General features: G+C 37.5%; 1 protein-coding gene across 3 annotated transcripts in view; it reads right to left on the reverse strand.

Annotated features, from left to right (window-relative positions):
• Positions 1–10,038: 10,038 nt before the first annotated feature.
• The window catches only part of Itprid2 (ITPR interacting domain containing 2), a 39,059-nt gene continuing 21,734 nt past the window's right edge, over positions 10,039–27,363 (reverse strand). For 2 of the 3 annotated variants that reach the window (XM_008827953.3, XM_029561052.1), the window contains 8 exons: positions 23,815–25,011; positions 21,982–22,059; positions 21,775–21,902; positions 21,191–21,341; positions 20,280–20,345; positions 19,289–19,753; positions 11,910–12,028; positions 10,039–11,236 (listed from right to left, as the gene is read on the reverse strand). In XM_008827953.3, coding sequence (XP_008826175.1) covers positions 11,924–12,028; positions 19,289–19,753; positions 20,280–20,345; positions 21,191–21,341; positions 21,775–21,902; positions 21,982–22,059; positions 23,815–25,011 — 2,190 coding nt within the window. In that variant the 3' untranslated portion in view covers positions 10,039–11,236; positions 11,910–11,923. The remainder of the gene's footprint in view (positions 11,237–11,909; positions 12,029–19,288; positions 19,754–20,279; positions 20,346–21,190; positions 21,342–21,774; positions 21,903–21,981; positions 22,060–23,814; positions 25,012–27,363) is intronic. The other variant, XM_017796878.2, reaches the window with a different exon arrangement.

The raw sequence follows: 27,363 nt of genomic DNA on the forward strand, positions 1-27,363 counted from the left end.
AATTCATAAATTTTGCATTTAAAATCCATTAAGCATTAGTTTCATTAATTCTTTTTAAGACTTGTGAACACACTTTTACAATTAAAAAATCAATATTGATTCACAATTTTACATGAAAGAAATGCCACAACACTGGCAAATATTTCATTGTACTTTTGGAATTATTACTCAGAAAGAATGACCTTAAATTTCCCACTTTTAGAGAAAATATATTTACTTTGTCACACTAAAGAGAAAAATCCCAAATGTGAAAATAGGCAAAAGGCTGATTGTCTAAAGGAACTGAACTATTTTTCAGTTTATTTCCTTTTAATTGGGATATATAACTCTAAAAGACATAAATGTTGGTTTATAGAAAGCAGATAAAAATTTGTTATTTTTTTCCAATAGTATTTGAGATGAATTATACCCTAAAAAAATAAATAACTTCTTTCTGACATAAAAGATTATAGCCTAAGGTTTTAACTTTTCATCTAACAGTTGTGTGTGGTGGCCTATGCCTGTTATCCTAACACTGAAGCTAAGGTAGGAAGATCACCTGCTTGATGTCAGCCTAAGCTACAAAACAAGATTTTGTCTCAAAAAAATATTAAAATTTTGTTTAATAGTCTAATTTCATTTTTTCTTCAAATTGTAGAATTCTACTTGTTTTCTATGATTTCAATTACCAATCCTATCTTCTAGTTTCCTCAGTAATAAATTCAATTGATCATTGATACTAATTTTGTAGCTGTAGAAGTCAGTCATTTTATTTGAAAACTATACTTTGATAAGTATGAAATGCAAATAGAAAACGTGAGCAATCTCGGTTTTGGAGAAATAAAAGATTCCATTTCTGCACATCTAAAGAACGGATTAAAAGCTCATCTCATTTGTATCCTAAGATCAGTTAACCCACATCTGACTGGCTAACTTTTAAAGAAATCACTCTTTGTCCATAGTATTCCTTGGCCTCTCCACCAGCTGATCCTCAAGACAAAAGCACAGATGGTTTTTAATCTAAGCATAGCATGAGGCTCATTTTAAGAAAGCAGATAAATATAAGAAATCAACTTGGGGAAAACACCAACTTCCGCAATCCCTCAAATTTATATGTCCTTTGTTTAAATTTCCTGACTTCCCTGTGATGCAGTCATAGGCAGTTGCTTTATATTAGTTGCTGTTAGTTTGTTTTGTTTTGAGACAGGGTCTTGCTAGTGAATCCAGGCTGGCCTTAAACTTGCCATCTTTCAACCTTAGCCCCACGAGTGCTGGGATTACAGGTGTATACAATTCAAGGTTTAGCTTATTTACTTTAATCTAAACTATGGCTATCACAAAGGTTTTTCCTCTGTCTCCCTGAGGAGTTTCTAGACAAAGTGTATATAGTCTTTTTCCTTATTTGAAGTCCTTCTTCAGAGAGTGTTTTACAAGAGAAGTCAACATGAATGAAACAGTGGAATCCCATCAAAGAATACTCAAACCTGGCCATGTCCACTTCTCCAGGAGCCCTGACATGTAAAGGTATTGCTGTAATGTGGTGGTCATGATTTTCTCACATGACCTTCAAAAAATGAGTCCTGTGGAGTACCGAGTCCCAAACAATAGTCATCTTCTCTTAGAGTTAGAGAATCATCCCAACAGCACAGCGTGAAACAAAGGGAGACAAGGCTTGGCGCTTGTTTTCCTACTGGAATGAGAAAAATATTGGGGAAACAAATACAAAGTAATATGGAAAAATTATCCTACCACAAGAAATTAGGGAAAAATGTGTGACTGTCATTCCCTTGGTTACACTGTACAGAAGTGGCCCAATGAAATGACAGGCAAATGACATGTGAGATTCCATCATCATACAACAGGAGATCTTGAGTGAATGATTTGAATAAATGTAGCGTGTTTCTTTGTAAGTAACTTTGAATCTGGAAAAAGTGACTGGTTATGGAAAGAGTAGACCGCTACTTGTACAGAACTTGCACGAGTGTGCTAAATCACAGCAACGATTCCCATACATGTCCTTCTAAGCTTGGGGAACACAAACAAGAAAGGCTCATTCACATTTTTAGGTTTTCATAAACAAGAGTGACAGAGAAAAAGATGGGCTGCTGAGGTTTCTCTACTTCATCTTGGGAACAGTTCACTCTGGAAATTATCACTGGTGCTCAGGTCTTTGGGATTGCCATAATAAGATTGTTTTACAAGGAATGCAGCTCAGCTGGTACTGTGTGAGTTACTTTCAACGCTGCAAATACACACTGCCGGGGAAGGGAATACTTCACCCAGGGCCCAAGACAACCCCAAATATGTAGCTTCTGCAGCACCAGCTTCACCCCCACCCACCAAATGCATAGGAAGCCATTCAGATATATTTAGACCACAGTGTACCTTCTCACAGTGAATACCAGTGGAATGAATACCAGAAGTGACACTGAGTAATCCTCATCACTGTTCAAACGTGGTGCTGCCAATATTTATGGCTTTCTCCTAACCACATTTGATAAAATATTTGTTTCCTACTTTATTTCCCATAATCCATGAACTGTTCCTCATATAGGCACTTAACACTTGTCAAATCCCTCTTCTGAGATTTATAGTCAAAGCTACTGAAGTAATATTTTAGTCAATCCCTATTTTGTAGACAGTATAATCACCAAGGTCATTAAGAAGAATATTATGTTCGAAGAAAAAACCTGAAATATTGTACCGATCTTTTAGAAAAGCAACCCACAGCTTCTCTGAAATATTAAGTGCATGTGTATTCAATGCATTTATAGAAACTCAGAATAAATTCAGAAAATGATTCAAGCATGAATTATGGATGGAAGGTAGGCTAGAAGGTAGTAGGTTGGTTGAACTGCACCATACAAAGAAGCATATTGAATCTGTCTCAAAGAGCTGCAGTTTGTTTGAAGTGTTTAAAACCTGCTCAAGTAATGGATTGGAACATCTTGTTCTCATCTCACAGTAGCATCAGTAATAGCATATGCCCTTTGTAAACTACGCATGAATATTTAAGACATATACAGAACATTTCATCCAAGCAAGGCAGCGAATAAGTTAAAAATAATCTGCTGAATTCTAAAACTTCATGGATCTAGAGGTCTCTACATTTTATATTGTTTCATTTGCCTTTGGTTCAAGTGCATAAAAATTATTTAAAATCTTGATGATTTTTCACATATCAATTAATAATCAACTCCATTAGACCAAAGCTAGATTCCCAAAGAAGTGGTTTTCTACTTCATTCTTTTGTCATCTCTGTGTGAGTCTTGGATACTCTGTTACTTCACAGAAACAATGTGGGTGGGCAGGACTTTAAAAGTCCTTCTGGAAACTTTATTGTTTGCAGTGTTTTATGAGCCACTCTTTTAAATCTTTTAACCAACGATCTTAAGAACTCAACCTGGATTTCATCTTTTCCAGAAATAATTTTTAGTATATTTTATGAGAATCTGGCATAAGAAACAATTTTATTTTAAACATGGCACCTTCTAGCTCTGTATGTTTATTTTTAGCTCTTTCCTTGCCATCTGCATTTCAATGAGAGAAAAATCAAGCTCATTTTCAATAATTTGCCTGGAACTCTTCTTAAATGGATCGTTGAGTTTAACAGGTGTAGTTCTTTACCATATTACCACAGATGTTTTGGTGGTCAGACTCTGTGTGTCACTTACTTTCCTTTAGGCCTTCATTGATGACTTCCTGGAAGTTTTTCAGATTTCCACTGACATTCTATTTGACAATTTTTTGGCTTTTACAAACACTATCTCAAAGCCAATGCCAGTGCTTTGGGTTATGACAGCACCCAACTTCTAAATATCAAAATTACAGCAGATATTAGCAGATGTATAAAGTTTCCCCCAAAGTTAGGGGCTTAAGTAGCAATAATCATTGTTCATGCACCTGCAATTTTGGCAAGGCTTAGCAGGAACTTCTCTCACGTCCATGCTGTGCCACCTGATATGGGGCTTTATTGCAGCTAGAGAACCCACATTGGAATAACTGACATTCAGGATTAACAATTTGGTGCTGACAATTGCATGGGAGTTCAGCTAGGGCCAGAAGCCAGAAGCTTCTGTTCTCTACATGGGCCTCTTCCCAGGCTCTTAGTCTTCTTGACAACATGATAGGTTGTCAAGAAGACTAATCATCTAAAGTGAATTACATGAAAGTGCGTGACATTTCCTGTCATAATCTAGAAAGTGGCAGGCCATCACTTCTACTGCACTCTACTGTTTGAAGCAGTCACAAAGACACAGCCAGTTGCAAGGAGAAGAGATAAACTCTAGATAATTTATTTTTAATGATTTATTCATTTACGTGTGTATGTGTGTATCTGCATGTGTTTATGTGCACCACATGTGTGCAGGTTCTCACAAAGACCAGAAGAGGATGTAAGATCTCTTGGACCAGGAGTACCAAGTGGTTGTAATCTGCCCAGTGTGGGTGCTAGGGACAACCTAAACTTTGTGCAAGATCGGCAAATACCGTTAACCAGAGTCATCGCTCCAGCCCTAAATTCCAGCTCCTCATGAGGGAGTAGCAAAGTTTTAGAAGACTAAGTGGATCCATCTTTAGAAAATATAGTCTCCTACAGAAAGAGAAAAATAATGACTATAGAAATGAGATGATTTTAGGGTTATATTCCTTATTACTGAAGAGTAAATTATGGAGCAAAATTAAATACTCAATAATAAATTTCTTGAAACAAAAATCTGGATACAAAGGCGACTGTAATCCTCCTGAGCCTAATATATTCTTGTGAAAGATAAATGTCCTAAATTCAAGTATGAAATAAAACTATTCTCATATTTCTCCTTAAAGAAGCCAAATATATATATATATTAATAATGAAGTAACTGCAAAACCATGGGCTTTGTGTGGACACTGTAAAGTTCTCTTTAGATTCTTGTTTATTTCACTTTTTAAAAATCAGACATAAAAATAAATGTGATATATATAGCCCATATATATATATGGGCTACCATGTGATGTTTCTATGCATGTACATATTGTATAGTGTTTAAATCAGGCTGAACATACATCTCCTCAAACATCTATCATTTATTTATGTTAAAAATTTTCAAATTCCTTTTATTCCTGGCTTCTTAAAGCATACAATATATCATCATCTGGTCTCTCTATTGGGCCACAGCATATCAGAATGTTTCATGCCAGTGCAACTGTAACTTAGGACTCATGATCGACTTCTTCCCATCCCTCACCTCCCCTTCTTCAGTGCTGGAGACTCGGGGCCTCTGCATGGCAGGCACATGCTCTGGCATTCAGCTTTATCCCAGTCACCCTTTCCTCTTCTCTTTTGCCCCAGCTTCTGGTAGCTTCTATTCTCTCAATTGCTATAAAATCAACTTTTTTCTTTTCTTTTTTTTTTTTTTAGATTCCACGAGTGAGCCTATACCTTATTTGTGTAAACATCTTCTGATAGCTATATCACAAACCAGCATTATCAATTAGAAATCACTTATGATTCAGGGAAATAACTATGCGATCTCAGACCAGCAACCTCAGAAGCAGATGATCTGGGAAGAAGCACTTAGTGTATATGGGAGATTTTTCTAGTATTATGTCAGAATATTTTGGAGGTGGCTAAATGTTCCTTGTTTGGATAAGAAACCAGGAAGTTGGCAGTGGCCACCACTTCTCAAAACTGTGTCTTCTCTTCTTTCCTGTAAGAGAGGTCAAGGTCATAAAATATAGATGGCTGCACATTTTGATTCCCTCTCTGAGATAGACTTGGTCATTCCCTTAGCAATCCCCTGGCCCAAATGGCACATTTCTTCCTTCCAGGAAGAAGATATAGTATCATCCATAGTGCAGTGCCTCTCTAATCTGTGATCTGAATTATGTGCATTATCTAGCAGTTGACTATTTTTCTACTTCAGACTGTATGTTGTTCAGAATCATATTAAGTCGAGAATTAGTTGGTTACCACACATCAACAGAATCTAACATTCTGACTATCAGAACCTCTCAAAAGTAATTATAATGTCTACTGAATTGACAATATTTTGCTTGTGATATATGTGTTGATAACAAATCAAATCATTTAATTTGGACTTCACAGTAAGAGTGAGAATAAACTGGGGCTGGAGAGATGGCTCAGTTGGTAAAGTGTTTGTTGTGCAAGCATAAGGACCTAAATTCAATCCTCAGCACCTACAGAAAAGCCAGGAGTGGTGGCCCATGAATGCAATCTGAGCTGGCAAGGAGACAGGAGGATCCTTGGAGCTGTTATCCAGTCAATCTGAATTTATGAGCTCCAAGTTCAGAGACTGCTCTGAAAAAATAAGGTGGACAGTTATTGAAGAAGACATTAAACATTGACCTCTGGGCTCTACATGCACAGACACAGGATCATGTACATACACCACACACAAAGAATAAACTGGCTTAATTTGTTAGTTTTTCTCAAGTTTTTTTTTTTAATCCATATTCTATCACCTCAAATGTTGCAAAGATTTGTTTGTTTGTTTGTTTGACTGTAGACTGTCTCTCCCCGTAGAATGGGCTGGCTTGGACTTCACTATGTATGTAGCTCAGGTTCACCTTGAACCCCTGACAATCCTCCTGCCTCATTCCAGTGCTAAGATTACAGGTATGAGCCACCACACTCAGCTGAAAGTTTGGAAGCTTGATTTCTATCATTTGTATTTTAGAAGAATATTTTTCCAAATTTAAAATTATGAAGCAAATAATTGATATGTGCACACATGCACACACACACACACACACACACACACACACACACACAGGCTTCTTTTTCATTCCCTTTGCTTTTGCTGTCAACTGAAAGGAATAAGGGAATTATTTTGAAAAGCGTTTTGCAGCCAGCTTTTCTTTAATGTAGTGAATTCATTAGTTAACCAAGAAACATTGTAAATAGACCTTTAGATTTAAACCCCAAATTGGGAAAAGTTAAGCCCATTTGGGGAAAATGTTCCCCAAATCATGAATGATATTCACCACTGTATACTATTAACGACTTAAATTTGTGGCAAAGGATTATGTTTCCTTAAGTCCTGTTTTACTTTCTAAAAATAATTTGTCAAAATGTATGTTGAGAATCCAGGGAATTACCAGTGATTTCAGTCTTCTCTTTTCATTATGAGCATTACAAGCAAAATGGACCAAAGAAAGAGTCTTCCAGGGATTTAGTGTCTTTTCTCAAATTGGTTTAGAATTATATCTGATAGTTATGTTTTGTCCTGCTTTGACCTTCTTATACTTCAATGGGAAACTAATAAGAAATTACACCAAATAATAATTCACATTCATGAATTTTAGAAGACTTAGCTCAAATACTAATAATGTTATTAAATTGGCCAGTGGTAAAATAAAATAATAAAAAGCTAACTGCTGGGGGTTGAAGACATGGCTCAGCAATGAAGAGCACTTGCTGCTCTTGTGGAGGCCTGGCATTCCCAGCACTCATGTGGGGAGGCTCACAACCTCCTGAAGCTCCAACTCCAGTGGATCCACTACTCTCTTCTGGCCTCCATGGGCACCTGCACACACGTGTGCATACACACATACACACACATTGGCAAAAATTAAAATATAAAAAATTAAGAAAATGTATTAGTTTTTAATTTTTTTCATTGAATGTTGACTAAATCTGTGATATTTTAGAGTAGAAAATAATTTAAAAGTAAGGATCCTAAACATGTCATTAAAATATTTGTCTGTTCTTAAAAGTAAGAGAACAGGTTGTTGAATCTTTCTAAGATTCAGCCAGAGTGGATTTGAATGAGTTAATCTGAATGAGGATGTTTGGCAGAGAACAGGAGTCCTGCCTACATTGGTGCTTTCTACCCATCAAAGCCCAGGGATCAGACTGAAAGCTGAAATGACGATTTCACCAGGGATTCATGGGAGAATGGTAAGCTATGAGCAATGCTGGTTTGCCACTAAGGTATACACTGGTGACACCTAAAAGAAGGTTCTCCTCTTCCAAACAGCGTGGTATACAACATCAGCTAATTAAGAATTCTAGTGGAGAAGAAGGGCAAGTGAGGAAAGCACTTAGAATCATGTTTCTATAAGGCTACTGTAAAGATACATGAATTGCTCTCATGGATCCTCAGCATTAGTGAGCATGATTTAAGAAGCACCATGTTTCAGCATGATGGAAAATTACATTGTTTCTCATCACTAACACCTTCCCACTTGTCCTCATAAGTTGGTCTCAATAATCATATTATTTCTATTTGAATGCTTATATTTTGCATGTGTTAATAGGTAACAATGGAATCATTTCTGACCAAATATAAATCAAGACATTCACAACTGAGGTTTGAGTAATATCCCTAATTATTCTGTGTCCAGGTGGGGATGTAATAGATGTTTGTGAGTCTACTGAGATAGCATCTGCTTTATAATACTTCAAGGTATTTTTTTATTTTAACCTTGAGACTACAGAAATAATAGAAGGAACTGACTTCTACTGAAAGAAAACCATGAATCATCTGTACATGGATTTACTAAACAATTAACTCAAGAACACGAATAACAAATTACAGTGTTTAACACAGGTGCACTTGTTTTTAACCACTAATCCCTTCCTAAAAAGGAATTGGTACAACATGTGCTTTAAGTCTGAGAAATTGGCCATTGTTGGTATATCGGTGACTACAAACTTCAAAACTCATTTCAGGGTTTTCTTCTATGCCTTTTTCTGTGAAGGGTCTTGGCACGGTGTACAGGAGGTACGAACAATTTGTATCTTTAAAAACATTGCTCTCATCAGGCACATAGTAATTTAAATTCAATTTTGGCATTCTGGATAACTTTTGCTAATGTTCCTATTGAGTAATGAAACCCAGTCTCAACTTCCCTGTCTTTAAACTACTTGGTAGACTTCTCTGACCATTATAAGCTACTCTCTCTCAAATTCTTTTTAAAATTGAACACTATTAAGCTTACTTTTAAGTTAAAAGGCAGCTATAACCATCCATAACTCAAGTTCCAAGGAATCAAATGTCCTCTGCTGGCTTCTGTAAGCAGTGTACAACCTCAGTGCACTTACAGGCTGGTAAAACACTCATGCACATAAAATAAAAACAAGTTTTTAAATGCCTTATATTCCATCTATTTTAGAGCTCCATTACTCATCTACATAGCATGGTAGCTTGGACATAACGTTTCTTTTTTTAATATTTTATTTTTATTTTATATGTATGAGTGTATTGCCTGTATGTATGTGAATGCACCCATGTCGTGCAATGCCGCGGAGGTCAGAAGAGGGCTTCAGACTCCCCTGGAACTGGAGTTAAGGACGATTCGTAGCCACCATGTGGGTACTGGGAATTGAACCTAGGTCCTCTGCAAAAGCAGTCGGTACTCCTAACTGCTGAGCCATCGCTCCAGCCCCAGAACATAACTTTTCATGCAAGGAGAGGGAAAGTACAGCGTTGAGATTCACCTAATTCCTATTCATTTGCCAGCTAGCTCAGCTTGTTTCAATTGTTGTATCTGTAGTTTTGATCATTCAAATCTGAGAATACTGTTCTATTAGAAATAAACTAAAAGTGGCTAAAACTACAAATAGTCAAAATTATGGATGCCTATGTCACTATTAATGTGGGATGTATGCTTTCATGTTTCCCATTATTGTCACAATCAACTGGTTTAATTGCTGAATAATTTGACTAACAATAGACTAATGTTTCAATGTCTGTTTCTTTTTGTTTTTTGAGGCAGTCATATGTAGTCCAGACTGGTGTCGAACCTGATACGTAGGTGGGGATGGCTTTGACTCTTGATTCTCCCACCTCAACTTATTCAGTAAGGAGATCACAGGCATGCATACCATGCCTGCCTTAATATTTGTTCTTTATAGCTTAACAGTATATTTTAAAGAGAAGTGCAACCGAGCCTTAGAAAGGAACTCTAAGGCTGGAACACCACTGTCACTCTGGTGGGGTGGGCTGCACTTTCTGAAGCTCCTTGGAAGCCTCTCAGGGGAGGGAGCATCAGTCATCATGTAATCCAAACTCTTCATGTTGTAGTTCAAGAAAAGAAATGAACAACATTTTAGGCAAAATAAATACTTTATTGTTTAATTTTTTAGAAATCAGCCTTTGTGTGATATTTCAAACATTTATAAACCTTTTAGATACTCTTTCAAGGAACAATGTTAATATTTCAACCACTTTTGACTAAAACTTCCCAGATAAACATAGTATGAGCTGAAAATTATAAATGCTAAAAGACTACTTTCTAACAACATTTGGTTGTTACTTTATACATTTATTTGACACATATAATACCAAATAAGAAACCATTTTCCTTTTTCTTTCAGAAAAACCAAGAGTTTCCAAAGGTTAAAACTGAATGAAAATCATTTATATCTGAGGAAAACACACCTGTCATTTTGGAAAAACTAAAGCCTGCTTATTCATTTCTATTCATTCAAGTCACAGGCCCCATTATTTTGATAATACTACTATTTAGTCTAAAAGACAGAAGAAACATCTCCTTATAATAAGACATTTTGACAATGCAGAAAGCACATAGTGTTTAACATAAGGCACATTTCCAAAAAGAAAAATACCATGTAAGCTATAAAGTTAAGTTTGTTTTGGGTAAAGCAACAAGGCTTACAGTGTAAGAACAAGAAGCAGTTGTAGGTAGCCCCATAGGATCTACCCTACTGCTGCTTAGCAGCCTTCTCAAGAATTAAAAGCGATTTTTACAACAGATGGTTTGTCCTCTTGGAAGTGACACTAATGAACAGCAGTGGAGGGAAAAGTCATTGGTTGCTTCAAGCTCTCAAAAAATGAATCCGTTATTGCACAGTAAATACCTCATAGAGGTCAGTGTTGTAAGAAACTAGTCTGAAGAAATATTTGTAAGTTGGTTATATCTGGAAGTTTTCAAGTTTTATAATTACTTCTATGCAGGAAATCAATTGGAAAAATATTGACATACAAATAAATATTAGGCTTTACAAATTCCTAGCCTGATAGTTAAGAAATGATTCAACAAAGTGCCTAAGTTTCTATGTATGTTTTTTAAAATATATGCATAGAAGAAATGCATACTGTATGCTGCATACAAAAATGCACTGTACATTGCATATGGACATGTACACTGCACAGTGCATACAGAAATGCACACTGTACACTGCACACAGTAGCCCAGCTCAGCAAACCGAATCTTCCAAAGAATAGGTAATGTTTCCACCAGGAAAAATCAGGATAATGCCAGTATTACAGTTAATGGGATCCATGCCAACCTTAAAAAGAAGGAAAAGTCAGCATTAAACACTTTTCAAATACAATTTTGAAAATTCTTTGAAAGGAGATGTCAATTTCATTACATACACGTACAGATATCTACACAGATGCACACACAATCTTCTGGCTGCTATATATCTTTTAAAGAGTTAATTCATTTATCTCTGGCTTTTGAGATGACAGCCGAGGAGTTGCTTATGACATGCATTGCTATTAATATATAATTCATAAAACATAATTAGATATAGGTGATAAAATAAAATTCATCATAACAAGTAAACCACATAAAAGTTTTTATATGATTAGATGGATCTATGGGAAGGTTCTTTAAAGACAAAATAATTAGGAGAGTATTAAAAAATTGTGATTAATTCTCAAACTCATGTTCCACAAACTACACATCTGAAATAACCAATAAGATTCAGGTCTAAAGGCTCAGTTTCAGGATTTATTTACTATAATGAAATTTCAAAGTAAATTTACAATATAGGTAATTCTATGATTAACATTTGAGTTCTTTATGCTTTAATGGGTTGTATATGGTTTTTGCACCATAGGACATCATATTACATACATTGTAAAAATAGAAATTTAGCTATAAAAACAAAACTACATTATGAAAACAATAAAAAACAAGTGTTAACTTATATCTAGCTAAATAAAGAACATTACCTAATAAATTCCATTTAATGACTATCTTGCTTTGAATTCGATGCTTTACTTGAAGTCACTGCTGCCAAAAGTCCACTCACAATTTCTCGTCTGATTTCCCCAACAATAGACTCTTTAATCTATAATAGAAAAGGAGAAAAATATACACTTAACAATATGGTTGACTTCCATTGTTTTTCGAAAAGCATAAATACCATTTAATATTTGCAGTCAGCTAAATCAGAGAAAACTACAGCTTTCATGTGACACACAAAGTATTTGCAATGCAAGTCTGGGTTGATAAAATTCAGCTAAGGACATTATGTAAACTCCCAATTGTTATGTGGTGAACACGATAAAATATTACTTCACAGATTTAAAACCTTTTAGTAATTTACTTCATGACACAATATAAGGACTGACTGACTGTGAGGTTTGCATTTCTGCCCTTTACTGATGTCTGTTGGAAAGGCAGTCATCAGAATTCATGCTCTCACTGCTAAGAAAACCTGCTGGTGACAAAGTGACATACAGGCACAATTTGCCTGGTTATATCAATTAAAGCAAACTATTATAGAAGTTAGACACTATTCGAACATGCACTTTTTTTCAGTATTTTTCAGACAGGGTCTCTCTGTAGTCCCAGCTGGCCTGGAATTTGCTATATAGACCATGCTGGCCCCATCTCAGAGATCCACTTGCCTCTGTCTGCTTCTCTCTCTGCCTCTGGAATGCTGGGATTAGAGGTGTGTGCCATCATGCCCAGCTTCTAAGATGCACATTTTATATGGGAAGAAATTTTTGTTTAGTAAAATTTATTCTTTAAACATGAAAAACATCCAAACAACAACCATAAACTCTAAGAAGTCATTGTTTCTTTAGTGGTATGGTACATTTGTCACCTGTGTGGCTCCAGATAAGAATATATCAGGACTGGAGAAGTTGGTGAAGTTTTAGCCATGCAAGCCTAAGGACCTGAGTTTGATCCCCAGCATCCTTGTTAAAAAAAAAAAGAAAAAAGGAAGAAAGTCAGGCATGGTGATGTGTGCTTGTAACCCAGGCACTGGGGAGGTGGAGACAGGTGGATCTCTGAAGCTCACAAGTCAGACAGCCTAGCCTATAGCCTAATCCATGAACCAGAGGCCAGGAGAGACCCTGTTTTATAAAAAAAAGTAGAAGTCTCCTGAGGAAAACAAATGAGGTTGTCCTCTGCCTCCAAATACATGCACACACCTATACAGATGTGAATGAACACAGAGAGAGAACAGAGAGAGAGAGAGAGAGAGAGAGAGAGAGAGAGAGAGAGAGGATACTCATTCAATTGTTGAAAAAAGCAGAGACCCGAGGCAATGACAATTCCATTACGAGTTTCTTGTCCAGATGTCTAAAGACTCCATGTGCTTCCTTTTCGCCTTAATGATATAGCTTTCTAAACAGCCCTTTCTAAAGTCTTTAAATGTGCATTTCCTGAAGTAAATTGATAATGTCTTCCCAAATTAGCACAGCGACACTCTCAACTAGCTTTTAAGAATTCTACATTTCCAGTTTCCTGTCAGCTTGATCTATTTCCTAAAATGTTCTTAAACACATCCTGAAAACATCTCAATTGAAGTCTTTCCAAAAATGGCTTTGCTACAGCCATCCATCATCTGCCCTGCTATATATTTAAATATTTTTATTTTACCTTCCAACAACATTTCTAGAACTTGAATTGACATAGTTTCTTAAGTCCGTAGCACTTTAGGTTAATTTTTAGTGAATATTTATTAAGACATAAACATAAAAACCAGAGTGTCACAGCCATCGTGTATAAAGCAAACAGAGAAAGATCTACTGCAAACCTGTACTGACAAGACAACAAGCAGTGCCCTCCAGGCAACTACACTACAACATGGTGATTTTATTACTGCTCCTTTCTCTTCATCATTCAAGAAACAAACTAGCTAACTAGCTAGGGTGCTATTTTACCAACTAAAAATGCATGCTAAATTTTGGGGGTAACCCAGAATATTACTGGCAGCTTATAGGGTGGTTTGCATCTGTTCTCCCAGCTACCTGGGAGGCTAAGGCAGGAGGATCACTTGAGTCCAGGAGCTTGAGACTATCTGGAGTAACAGAGTTAGACCCTGTCTCAATAAAAGAACAGAAAACAAAAATGAATCTCCATTGTCAAGCACGTATTACTCTAGATGGACACACAAAATGAATACTGTCTCATAAAATACTAAAGGGAAAAATAATTATATTAGTTCAATAATGATAAAGCTAATACGTTTTGAAGAAACTTTTAAAAAGATTCTTAGATAATGGCAGATCTTAAAACTTACAATTTCATGTGACAGGGAAGATAAAAATTCTGTATTAAGAGCATGTTTGACCAGAAGGGGGTAGAATAGAGACTGACTGATAAATTCATTTCTTTCTAAAAAGAAAGAAATAGGAATAGAGAAGAGGGTCAAGTGGGAATTGTGCAGTGAGCTACTTCTGGGAGGGGTCTAGTTTGAGCATAAAGCAAGCACTTAGTAAATGAATGAATGAGAGGGCAAGAGAGCAGAGGAATGAGAGATGGCATCAGACTTAAAAAGCAAGAGAAAGTTGAGAAGCAACTACATTTAGACTAGCACTGAAAATAATATAATGACTACAGTAAGTTATTTTATTTAAAAAGTTCATAGACAAATTAGTTCTAAAGTTCCCCATGTTGCAGAGAGAACAGGATTCAGAGTCAGGAAACTAGAGGGAGGACAGAGGATTCAGAGTCAGAAACCTAAAGATGACAGAGGATTCAGAGTCAGAAACCTAGAGAGGACAGAGGATTCAGAGTCAGAAACCTAGAGAGGACAGAGGATTCAGAGTCAGGAAACAACTAGGGCTGATAGTAAAATTAACTCTGCGAGCAATTTCCCAAAAGCTGTGAAAACTGAAGACAGAACACTTGACATTATGGAAGGACTGCTTACTGGCAACACACAACTACTAGTGTCAGGTGTGGGGCTGCACATCTATTTAATAGGTGTCTATTGAGTGCCTAGTGCCCCAAAGCCATGACCCTCAAATGCTCTCTAAAAGAACATTCCAAAGGAATACATGGCAAACTGTGTTTTTACCAAAATAATGTTTAAAACATGTCAGTTGTACTGACAGATATAAACCAAGCCTACGAGCTTCAATAAACACAGAATAACTTTACTAAACATATGACAATCTATGTTTACTCTATGACATTTAATTGTTACCTTTGCTCCTATGCAAATGACACATGTTCATTCATCCTATTAAGTCATCTTTTAATTTTTACACATACATATATTATTTAAAAATCTGTAAACATAGATGACTAGGGAAAACTCTAAGACCGTACTTTTCTTCCAGTTATGATGAGTATGCAATCTAGGCAGAAAAGGAGTATCTTTAATCTGACAAAAGTTTAAAGTATAGAATATGTTTATTAAATATTTACCTGAAAGGACTTTGTTTTAATGTGCTCCTTCCAAAGTGGAATTCCACTGAACTTGCACATTGTAAGTAATGAAAGCGCTCTTTAAAAACCTCACATGCAGTGCCATGATGACAACAAAGGCCTGACAGACAGCATTGTTTTCATGCACCCAGGAGTGCAGTAAGAAAACATCCCTGAAAGTGCCTGCCAAACTTAATCCTCACCTGCAAAACTATTCATCACAGGATTGAACCTTGCCCTTCTGAATGGTACCTCTGTTAATGGGGTTAGGTGCAATGAATTTACTGGAAAACTGGAATTGAATTGAATTTTCTTGGTAGCTGACATAATAAACTTAAAAACTTGAAATTTAGCACAGGGGACATTTTAGTTAAAAGATTACCAGTTAGAAATAAATGGAATAAGAAGTAATCTGGATTTTAAATCATTTGTAAATAAACTTTTTAAAAACTCACAAAACTGAGCTGTGATATCAATATGAATTATTTTTTAAATTATAACCAGCACTAGACTAAGTATCTATAATTTTTATATGCTCTTAAAGTACTTTAAAAGAGTCTGTTTTGTTAAGTACATCAATATTTCCCTTATGTTTGATTTGATCTATATATTTTGCTTGGTAAATCCTTCTTTGTTAGACAGCAAGGGTAAATGTTAAGCCAGATTTCCTGCAAACTACACCATATTCCATTCCAAGCTGATGGCTTGGCACTAAGAGTTTAGTAACAAATTCTGAAGTTCTTCAAACATTTGCCTAGCATGCCGATTTAAATGTCAACAAAGTATAAGATCTTTCATATTTAATGGGAGGTTCTTATAAATGATTAAGCAATGCTCTAGGGCCAAGGCAGCATAATGGGAACAAATGACTTCTACAATATGTATTATTGGCCAAAGAATCAATGCTCTGTCTAAAACAAATGCTTTCTTCCTTGGAAACTACTTGCAGCACATATCAGGCTAATAAAACTTTAAAACTGAGAGCTCAAGCACGCATAAAGGGAGTATTTGTGCCAAACAAGGAACATAACATTGTGTTTTCAGAAAAACTTTCAAACCAAAAATCTGAAATTTAGCAAAAAGAAAGACATTAGTTTCCTCAGCTAGCAAATGTACTTACTGTAAGAGTGATTACTTCATTTAACTTAAATATTGACCTGTGACATAAAACATGTACCTAGCAATGGATTACTACTCACAGGTATTCTAGCCTGTGAAGGTTGGATGACTTTGCTACACATTAGCAATCACCTTACAGTCTGCTTATCTGCATTTCATCCTTGAGAAACATGAGGTGAGCACAAGCAGCTGTATTAAGCTGAACTTAGGAACCAACTAAGAACACAAAATGCAGGTAACCTGACCATGTTATCAGCAGCGTCAGCCCTGTGAGTGAGCACTCCTCACACCTGGTATTACAGCGTCAGATTTCAGGACATCCTTCTATCCCCTCAATATACCTCGCAAGCTCCAACCCTCCCAAATCTCAACTTTACAAACATAGTTCAAGTGTTTTAAGGTATTGTATTTATTGTAAGGTTTACCACTTTCCTATCTATTTAACTATATATAAAACTGTACTAATGTTTTAATTAGACTTATAACTTTAACTTTTCAGTGTCACTGATGTAGTTTGGAATGTCTTCCTCTAACCTTATTCTATACCCACATGCCCCACGGTTTTTATTGTGTTTGTTTTCACAGTGCAGAGATGTTTAACGATACATACATAATCTGTGTGTTCACAGCAGAACTGACCATGCTTATTTTAATGTACTTCTTAAGCTACTGCTGTTTATATGTGAATTACCACACCATATACATATGCACTATTCTTTGGTCAACTTGAGGGAAGATTTTGTACTATGAACTGTTTCTAAAAAGACATTAGATTCAAACTGATATATGCAGTTTGAAAACTGGGAGCCACTAATTTCTCTGGCTTATTTTGACATTTCCTGTACCTAAATTATTAGTTCTTGAATACTTAGAATAATATGGGAATCTGAATTAGTGGGACCAGAAATGTTAAAAATTTGGAGGTGTTTTGTTTATTTGTTTAAATTAATGTTTCCATAAAGCCAAAGATCCAAAAACTGAAATGGCCTAAAACATGAAAACTTTTTGGAAGACCTTGCTAAATGCTTTCTGTGCAAGTTTTCAATTTTCTCTTGGTTATTCTTGTTTATCCTACTACTAAATTTAAGTTTAAGGATTTCAAGGCTTATATGTATTTTTCTACTACCTTGGATACCTTATAAAGTATGTTGCTGGTTTCACTGTTTTTGTGTTGTTTTATTTTGTTTTGCTTGAGCAGCACTGGGGGTCAGATTCAGGACCTCCACATGCTAAGTACTACCTTTGCTGGTTGTCATATTTAGGGCCTCTTACATGTTAAGTACCACCTTTGCTGGTGGTAAGACTCAGGGTGTCTCATAGGCCAAGTATCATCTTTGTTGGGGGTCAGATTCAGGGCCTCACACATGCTAAATACCTCTTTTGTTGGGAGACAGATTCAGGGCCTCACACATGCTAAGCACCACTTCTGCTGGGGGTCAGATTCAAGACCTCATACATGCTAAGTACCAGTTTTGCTAGGGGTCAGATTTAAGGCCTCACACATGCTAAGTACTACTTTTGGTGGGGGTCAGAGAAAGAATAAAAGATGTTTCTTATCAAGAGTTTAAGTACTTTGGTTGGGAAAAAACGTGGACAACTATAATTCCTCTTTATGCTTATTCTTAAGAATTCTTAGAACAGAAAAAATACTCAAGATATATTAGAAAAGAGGTTAAAAAGACATAAAATTTATCTGTTGAGCTCTTGTTTGCTAAAAGATGTACACACATTTGTCTTATAAATGAAACTCAATGCTGAAAACAGTGTTACAGTTTAAATCTGAAATTCCCCGGAAGACTCAGTCCCCGATACAGTGATATCCAGAGCGAGTCTTTTATGAAGTGGCTAGATCATGAAGGCTCTGATCTCACCAATGGATTAATTCACTGCTGGTTCATAATTTGATGGGCTATTGGGAAGAAATTTAAGAGGTGGCACCTGGTAGAAAGAAATAGGGAGCTCCTTGGGAGCATGTCCTTGGGAGATCTATCTTGCTCTGGTCCCTTCCCTAGCCTGTCATCATCTCTCCTCCCTCCCTTCCAGCCAATAAAGGCTGAGCAACTCTGTTCTATCATGCCCTTTCTAACATGATGCTCTGCTTTATCATGGGCCCATAAACCACAGATCAAATGAGACTGAAACATCGGAAACTACCAGCCAAAATAAATCTTTGCTTCTTGAGCTCATTCTTTTCAGGCATACTGTCAGACTAACAGAAAGCTAACAGGCAGTTATTCTATAAATTTTCTCAATACTTCTGATCTCCAACTACTAGTCTTCATAAGCTTCTGCTATACCCGTGGTGACGTAGAACTATGGCTAATGCTTCATGCTCTTATTATCAGCATAGACCCTATTTTCACAATATATTTCAATCTATGAAAAAATCATAAAATTTCTGCACTTGTCCAGCCAAAAAAGGTAAAAGAACAACTTATCCATATTTATTTACATCACCCCCTCCTACTTTTTCATATAAAGGTGAATTATGACTTCTTTTAATTATGAATGAGGTCTAAATTATAATCACATATTTTACACATGCGGAAATAAGAGGTCCAAAGAACTTGTCACATGTTTACCTCCTTCAAACTCTATAAACACCTTTTCACTAGAGCAGAGAGTTGGAATTAAACTGAAATATGAACTTTGCAGAAATGCAATTAAAAACATAAATTAATAAACATACTCAATGGGAAAGATAATTCAAAAGCTATCTGAAAATTACTATACATAGTAAAAGAAGACCACGTAACTGGTGTTCAGTGAAATCTATTACAAGACTCATCTGCATAATGCAGCAGACTCCGCCTTTACCTACCTCCCGTATGACTTGCTGTAACTCATCCTGCTCCACATTCAGATGCCCTTCCTCAGAAGTTGTCATCAGGGGGAGAGCCCCTTGCCCTTCTTCCACTTCAGATTTAGGTCCTACAGCCTGTGATCCTTCTTCAGCTGCTCCAGCTTCCTCAGAACTCTCCAGATCTGGAGGTGTCTGCACAGAGCCTGTTCTAGAGGGAGCAGTTGGTGTCAGGGCCACTGAAGCTCGGAATATTTTCTTTCTTGTCACTAGGCGGGCTCTGGGTTTGCCCCCTGAACCACCAGAAGGTCCTCTGGTTCTTCTGTTGGTGTGGGAGGCACTGGAGCAGACAGAAGATGATTCGGATGTGGCCTGAGAGAAAACAGACTCTGAGCTCTCTCCAGGAGGAATTTCAAATCCCGTTTCTCCAAGTCCCAGGCCCAATTCAGACTTCAGGTATGACTGTTCCCGCATCAGTTCCGTGACCTGGAGATCAGAAAAACTTAATCTCTCTCCAAGCTAAGACTGGTAACTAAAAAGGCTAAAATGCTAGCTATAATTATTGTCCCAATCCCTTCACTTGTAAAAGGCATAATTCTACTTAATTAATTAACTGGTCCATTTCATTCACAAAAACAAATTTAAATTCATAGTAAGTTCAAGCAATAATTTGGGCACCTGGAACACCTAGTGCAGTTTTACTCACTTCATAGTTATTTTACAGATTCTGCCTAAAGGATATAGGATCTGACTGTGAAAGAACTCCAACAACTCCTTGAGTACAAATTCAATGTTTTTAAGGTACATTATCTCCTTTAAGTAATAAAGATAAATCACAGCTGCAATGAAGCTTGCTTCTTAGTGGCCTAAGGCAGCAAAGGACTACAAAGTGGCAAACCAACTTCCAATTAATTCCACTTATCATCTTCTGTATTTAAAACAAGTGTGCATTTCATCCAAACTGAAAAAAAGCTATGTCAGGTCACAGAAACTTAAAAGGAAAGCAGCTTACTGGTTCCATGACATTCAATGGAGAAGGGTATGACAAGTTATCAGCGCTTCTGCTGGCACACATTCCCTAGAAGGGTAAGAGCAGACAGGTTTACCTGTGCACACATTTACTCAGACCGCAAGTGCTCTAAAATAAAATTAATTAGCTACTTATTTCCCAGAAACATCATTTCATGTCACAAAGACTATATTCAACTATCATGGAATTCCATCAAATGTCTTATTATGACCGGTATACAGATGTTCTGATTCTCTGTTCCCAACACACATTTGCAAGAATAATAGGTTAAAATCATGAGAATATACTTTCACTAATGATTTGGAATATTCTTATTTTATCTGTGTGTAGACGCTTTCTCATTCTTCCCTGTATATGTTCATATACGTGTGCATAGTCATACATTTATTTAATAAAACATGAAAAAGTAGGAAAAATTCAAATGTCAAAGCAACATTTGGAAGATACTGGTAAAATTAAGAATATAATGTGGAAGCTCAAATTCCATGGAAAAGAACAAAAAAACAAATTCAATTAAAAAAAATTTTATGTGTATGAATATTTTGCCTGCATGTATACTATGCCTGCAGAGGCCAGAAGAGGGCAATAGAGCCCCTGGAACTCAAGCTACCAACAGTTGTTAGCCTCCTATGTCCCTCTGCAAGGGTAACCAGTGTTCTTAACCACCCAGTCATCTCTTCAGCCCTCCAGAATTTCAATGTATTTTTAAATATAGTAAATATGAAAAACTATCACATCTTGCACAGAAAACTGATGTGTAGGGAAGTTCCTTAAACATTATGCATGGTCCAAATGCCATTAAAACAAATGGTTAAAATGAAAACCCCTGACCTAAATCACAAGAAACATTATGAATAAACCCAGCACAGAGCCCTGGTACCCTGGTGCCATACCACAAGCGTTGAGGAACGGAAAGACGAAGGCACCCGCACAGCACGCAGCTGCTCATCCAGGCCCAGTAGGCGCTCCTCCAGCTGCAGTTCCAGCTCCTGCAACTCCATTCGGACAGAATTCCTCAAACTCTGTAGCTGATCAACTTCATACCTATCAGGATTGGGACAAGGATAAAGACGGACAAAGAATAGTTGGGTAGTTTCTATTCATAATACTCTTCATAGAAACAAGATGTTCCTTAGCTATCAACCATCCATCTGCCCTGCTATATATTTAAATACTCTTGCATATCATAAGCTAACAAAGGTACTGAATAACAAGTTCTATAAATCTGGATGGTGTAACACTAGATCTTTGATGTCCTGCATTCTCAACTACCAGACACAATGAAAAGCGGGTTACTTGCCGTCTTCCTTAACACACCGAAGGCACAGAACATAACTCAGGAAAACACTCTGTGACCTGGTTTACAACATATACTGTCCACATGGCAGTACAACTAAACCTAGTTTTAAAGAATCTAAGCTGGAAACACACTTCATTGAAGAAAGGCTCTGAGCTATGTTAAGACAAATGAACCCACCTTTCCTCCTCTGTCATATGGTGATATACCATGGTTTGCTGTCGCAGCATAGCCAACTCTAAATCCATCATTTGTGTTCTAAACAAATTCAGGCTCCGTCGCATGACTTGAAGCTCCTGAAAAGTATTCTAAAAGGTAATATAACAAAATTATGCTTTTAAATCATACAGATTATTTTGCAACAGAAAGATTTAAAAGGGAACTTACTTCATACAGAGGTAGAGTGGATGATTTCTGAGTGCTATATGGAGCAGCAGTGAGCTCAGGCCCTGTCATCATAGGGTGCTTCAAAGAAATGAAAGTGGGATTAAAAAGCAATGTCAAAATGACTCCAAGTTCTCTAATTTGTTAAGGCAGAAGCGAGGCATGCATTTTTTTCCTACCTCTTTCAGGTTAAAACAAACAAACAAAAAAACCCGACAATATTTTCTACTATAAGCAGCAACAAAAGAAATTAATCCCCAATACTCCCTATTAGTCTTAGCTATTCTAGGCCCAAGTTGACATATTTGGGAGAGGAAAAGACAAAGTTACACACAAACACACACACACACATACACACACACACACATATATATATATATATATATATATATATATATATATATATATCATGTCTATGTTTATGGGACTTCCTTCTGGCCTTGAGAAGGTAGACAATCCAAACTGAAACCTGCAGATACAGTAAGAACTGATGTGACTGGGACAGCACCAGGTACCCGTCACATGCAGTCTTGGTGGAGCACGCTCTGTAGGTCACTCTTTTAGGCAGTGAAGATAAAAGGCAACCCTAGTCCTCAAATACTCTCAGAGTGTAAGGAAGAAAAAAAGGAGAAGTTAAAAAACTGAATGCATGGGGGACTATTATGAAAACAAACAAAAATTCAGTTAGGCAAACATGCCTACAGTGGTGACACCTGGGCTGAGCAAAGAGAGGCAAGGACAGAGCACTACAGTTGGAAAATAGCAACAACAAAATAACCCAAACAAGACAAGGCATACAGATCACCAAGAACTCACAAATATGAGACCCCTGCATGCCATGCTGCCCTGTATCAATGGGAACACACACCTATGCAAGGAGACTGAAGAGAGTCATTTAATTACTGGGGTGAGGTGGAGAACGGGGAGATTTATCAGCTATTACTGATGGGACATTTGTGATCAAGAAACCACAGCTGGAGCAGCTAGGCTGCTAGGGTGCACCACAGTGGTGCAGGTGGACAGGGCTCTGAAAATCCTCAGCTTCACAGGCTTACAGTGAAAGGGTTCACTACCTTAGTCACAGCCATAACTATGTTTTGTGAAGGAGAGAGCCCATGTTCTGCTTAAACACAAACCATCAGGAGATGGCTGTCACGAGGACAAAACTGGTATTTAAATGCCCATCAGACTATCACCTGAAAAGATGCAACTCTTATTTTTACTTTTAAAAGTGGCTTTCCACCTACTACTTCATGGTAACAGATGGCATGCATTCTAAATTCACACATTACCTGGTTCTTTCTCTTCTGGAGTGGTTCCAGTTTTGAGCTCATGGAAATAAACTAATTCAGTGCCAGGAAGCCAGCATCAAAGGTCAGGCGGTGAAGAGGAAAGCTTAAGTCAAAGAGCTACAAAAACCTGGAGAACACGTGCCACCGAAGCCAACGAGAAGACTTAGAAAAGGAAGAAGTGGTCAACACATCCGATGGCAGAGAAAAGAAGAAAAAGAAGATTGAGAGGGAAGATGCTTTTAACAGGATGATTTAATTCTAGACAAAAAGAATGAAGGAGAGGTTGACAAGGAGAGGCTACCTCCTGAGCCCAGCCCTCTCCTCTAGGAAGGAAAGGAAATTCTCAGCACAGACATTTTACTTTGTTCAAGATTAGTTACAGCTTTCTCCCTAAGAACCATGAAGAACTTGTCTAGGAGGGCAGGTACAGATAAGTTCAGGCATGTAGGAATACAAGCTGGCATAGTTCATGTCTGATGGGTCTTAGCTTCTCGTGAATTAAGAGGCATTCGGAGCAATAAAACCAAAGGTCTTTTTATCTTACCTGTGAAAGACTCTGCAATGAGTTTCTAATATCATGCAAGACTCTTCGCAACTGCATTTCTATGGCAGAAGGAGGATTTGCAGAGCAAGCTCGGTAAGGATGGGCAGCATGTCTATGCGAGTAAGGACACCCAAAAGAAGTGAAGGCACTACAGGCAGCGCCTGATATGTTGGGGACACTGTGAGCACTCAGAGTCCTCATGTGCTCACACAAGGGTCTGTCCTGCCACTCAGAGTGGACAGTATGAAGGGAGCATGTGGACTGAGATATAGGAGCAAATTGCGCACAGGCAGGAAGCCTTCCATCGTGGCACTCCTCCAGCCGGGTTACCTCACTTTGAGGGACGTCTTTCTTCACAGAGGATGGAGGGATGAAAATAGTGGATTTAACTAAAGAGTGACCATCATGCTCACTCGAAGGCTTTCCCAACTCTTGTTCCTCTTCGGGTGTATACTTGTAGGTAAATGAAGGTGGGCTGCATCTGGTCTCCTTTCCTGGAGATAACCGGACATTGACAGAGGACACAACCCTTACTGGGCTAAGTAACGTGGTTGGTAAAGACTGAGACCTTCTTAGAGGGTAGCCAGCTTTTGAAAGCAAGTACCTTTGTTTTAATAGATCCTTTGATTTTATTAGGCTACGCCCTACTCTCTGACCAGACAGATTGCCAACCTTCATATGAGCTCTTTGCAAAGCAGTATTAACTCTGTCCACAGAAGAGGGAAGCCCAGTTTTATTTTCAGAGCTCATACCACTGCACTGAGCTTCAACGGAAGCCAGGGATTTGAGAATATGGTGTGTGGTATACTGGGCAAATTCACATTCGCTGCTTTTATCCACATCGCTTTCCCCACTTGCTTCCCTCAGGAGCTCTCCAGTCTCTGCTAGAGACAAATCTTCTTCAAACATTTCAGAAACAGGAACTGGACCCCATGTAGACTCTTTGTTTCCAGTATTCTCCATAGTCTTGCACTGAGGAAAATCTTGGCTGTCTGACTTTCTTTTGTCAGCAACTGTTGCCACCTTTGATCCTCCTTTCTGAACAGGGACAAGAGACTCCTCCTCTGATTCATTAAAATAAGGCTGGTCTTGTGCTGTCGGAGTAACGTGGTCTTCACCTAAGGAAGTGGAAGTGACAGTTGTCTCACTGTCACAGCTGTCAGCACTACTCCCCATGGCCTGCAGGGATTCATGAACCTGTGAAGGGAAAACGGGAGGGAGGATGAAGAATCAAGGCAGAGAGATGAATGTGAGAGGTAAGTGTCAGTATTTCTATGGTCTTCTGTCTCAGGTGTTCTGATTCTTACTGCTCCTAAGCAGGGTCCACAATTACCTTTCTCCCACTTTCTCAAAAGATGTTTCAGACCTTCTATTTTTCTTATATTTCCCTTCCAACACATGACACTGACTCAGAGAAAATGAAGAAAACTTTCTTAGCATTCTTCTCTGATACCTACAATTTCTCTAGTTCTCAGCATGATTACCCCATCTCTTCATTTCAAAAGGGATCATGTTCCTTTTTGCACAGCTAATCCCTCAGACTGTGTTTCTGATCCACATCTCTCCAGGACCAGAGTGCTTCTCCAGTTTCCTCCTAGATTTTTCTGGTTCAAACTCTTCTTCCCTAATGGCCCCTTTCCTTAGCTGAACAACTTCCTTCCCATTAACACAGAAAGACCTCTCAGAGGAAATTATCATCCTTATTTAAAAGCACAGCTAAGAATTCACCTTCCCATACTCATCACTGACATACTCTCCAGGCGTGCTTGTGCCGTGTTTATTCTATCACAACTACACTCACTGACAGTTTCTGAAAAGCTTTAGTCAGTCAATCAGTCAATCAACAAATCTTTCTCAAATTCTCTTCCCATATTCCAACTTTTTTGTCTTCTTAGTTTTTTTTAATGTGTCTAATATTACACAATCAGTCAAATAGGACATCTTAGCCTATTCTATCTTATAAGTATGCTCAGAACATTTATATGAGCAAAATCATCTCAAACTTTTTTATAATAAATATTGACTAATGTAACCTACTGAATACTATATATGAGAAAAAATTGTGTGAGTACAGGAGTCACAGATAGATACTGTGTAACATGATGGGATGCAAAAACACAAACCTCAAAACCAACATCCATAAAACCCTGGATACAGTACACTGTGGCGTACTGGCCGTTCACTCTCAGGATCATACACTGGATTGCATCCTTATTCACTGTCCTCTATCTAAGAGAATACTACACTTATACCACTAGTCAGAAGTAATAAAAAATTGAAATTAAAATATTTTTACAAAACAAGTATCAAGTTTACACTATTGTATAGCTGCAAATCCTAACGCAAATCATTACATGTTGGGGGCCAAGTACCCACTTACATTTACCAATAAGTTTTATACAATGTTTTCATATTACTATCATCTTTATATTTTAGCTTTAAGAAGTCCTTTTAGTTTTTCTTTTTTTTAAAGAAATTTTTTTAGTTATTATTTTTATTTTATGTGTATGAGTGTTACGCCTGAATATAGGTAAGTGCACCCATGTCGTGCAATGCCCGTGGACAACAGAAGAGGCTATCGGATTCCCTGGAACTGAAGTTACGGACAGTTGTTAGCTGTCAAGTTGGTGCTGGGATTTAAACCTGGGTCTTCTGCAAGAACAGTCTGTGTTCTTAACCACTGAGCCATCTCTCTAGTCCCCTAGTTTTTCTTTTTAAAGACAGTTTTTATTATTTGAGATTTTCATGCATGAACAGATCGTATTATGTATAACTACACCCCATTTCCTTCTTCCACCTCCTCTTGGACCTCTCCCAACATGTCTGCCTCCCAATTTCATGTCCTTTTTCTTTTTTCTAACACACTGAGACCAGTTAGTGCTGCCCATATGCAAAAGTTTATGGGGCCATCCACAGGAGCTTGGGCTACACTCCCAAGAAAAATGACTCTCCCTCCTCTAACTGCCATCAATTGCCAGCAGCTCAACTAGAGATGGAACCCTGTGAATCCTTCACCCCATTTGATTATCCTCTCTATATGCCCTTAGGTGAGCCCCCTTGCCTGTTTACCCTTTAAATGCCATGTTTCTAGAAAGTTTTTTTTATTTTTTTCCTCATTCCAATTTTCAACTTTTATTAAAGACATTTTAATAAACTTCCTATATATTCTGTCACTCTACATACCAATTCGTTGTTCCTCAAGGATAAAGAAGCACCCATTTCCTGGGTTATCTAACACAGTTTGACATGGAAGTTCATAGAACAAGCAGGAAGTTCTGGATCCACACAATGAGTTATTAAATGAACAAAATAATTATTATGCAACACTGAAATACAATGATGGCAAACAAAGAAACAGCAGACCAAGAAGTTTAATGATCACTGCAATTTAGTTACTAATAACATAGAATTAAGAAATTTTCTGGCCGGGCATGTTGGTGCATTCCTTTAGTCCCAGCACTGGGTAGGCAGAGGCAGACGGATCTCTACGAGTTCAAGGCCAGTCTGATCTACATAGTGAGTTTCAGGCCAGCTGGGGACTCTGTCTCA

Source organism: Nannospalax galili, unplaced genomic scaffold, assembly GCF_000622305.1.
Source record: "Nannospalax galili isolate Female #2095 unplaced genomic scaffold, S.galili_v1.0 scaffold892, whole genome shotgun sequence".
Taxonomy (NCBI): Eukaryota; Metazoa; Chordata; class Mammalia; order Rodentia; family Spalacidae; genus Nannospalax; species Nannospalax galili.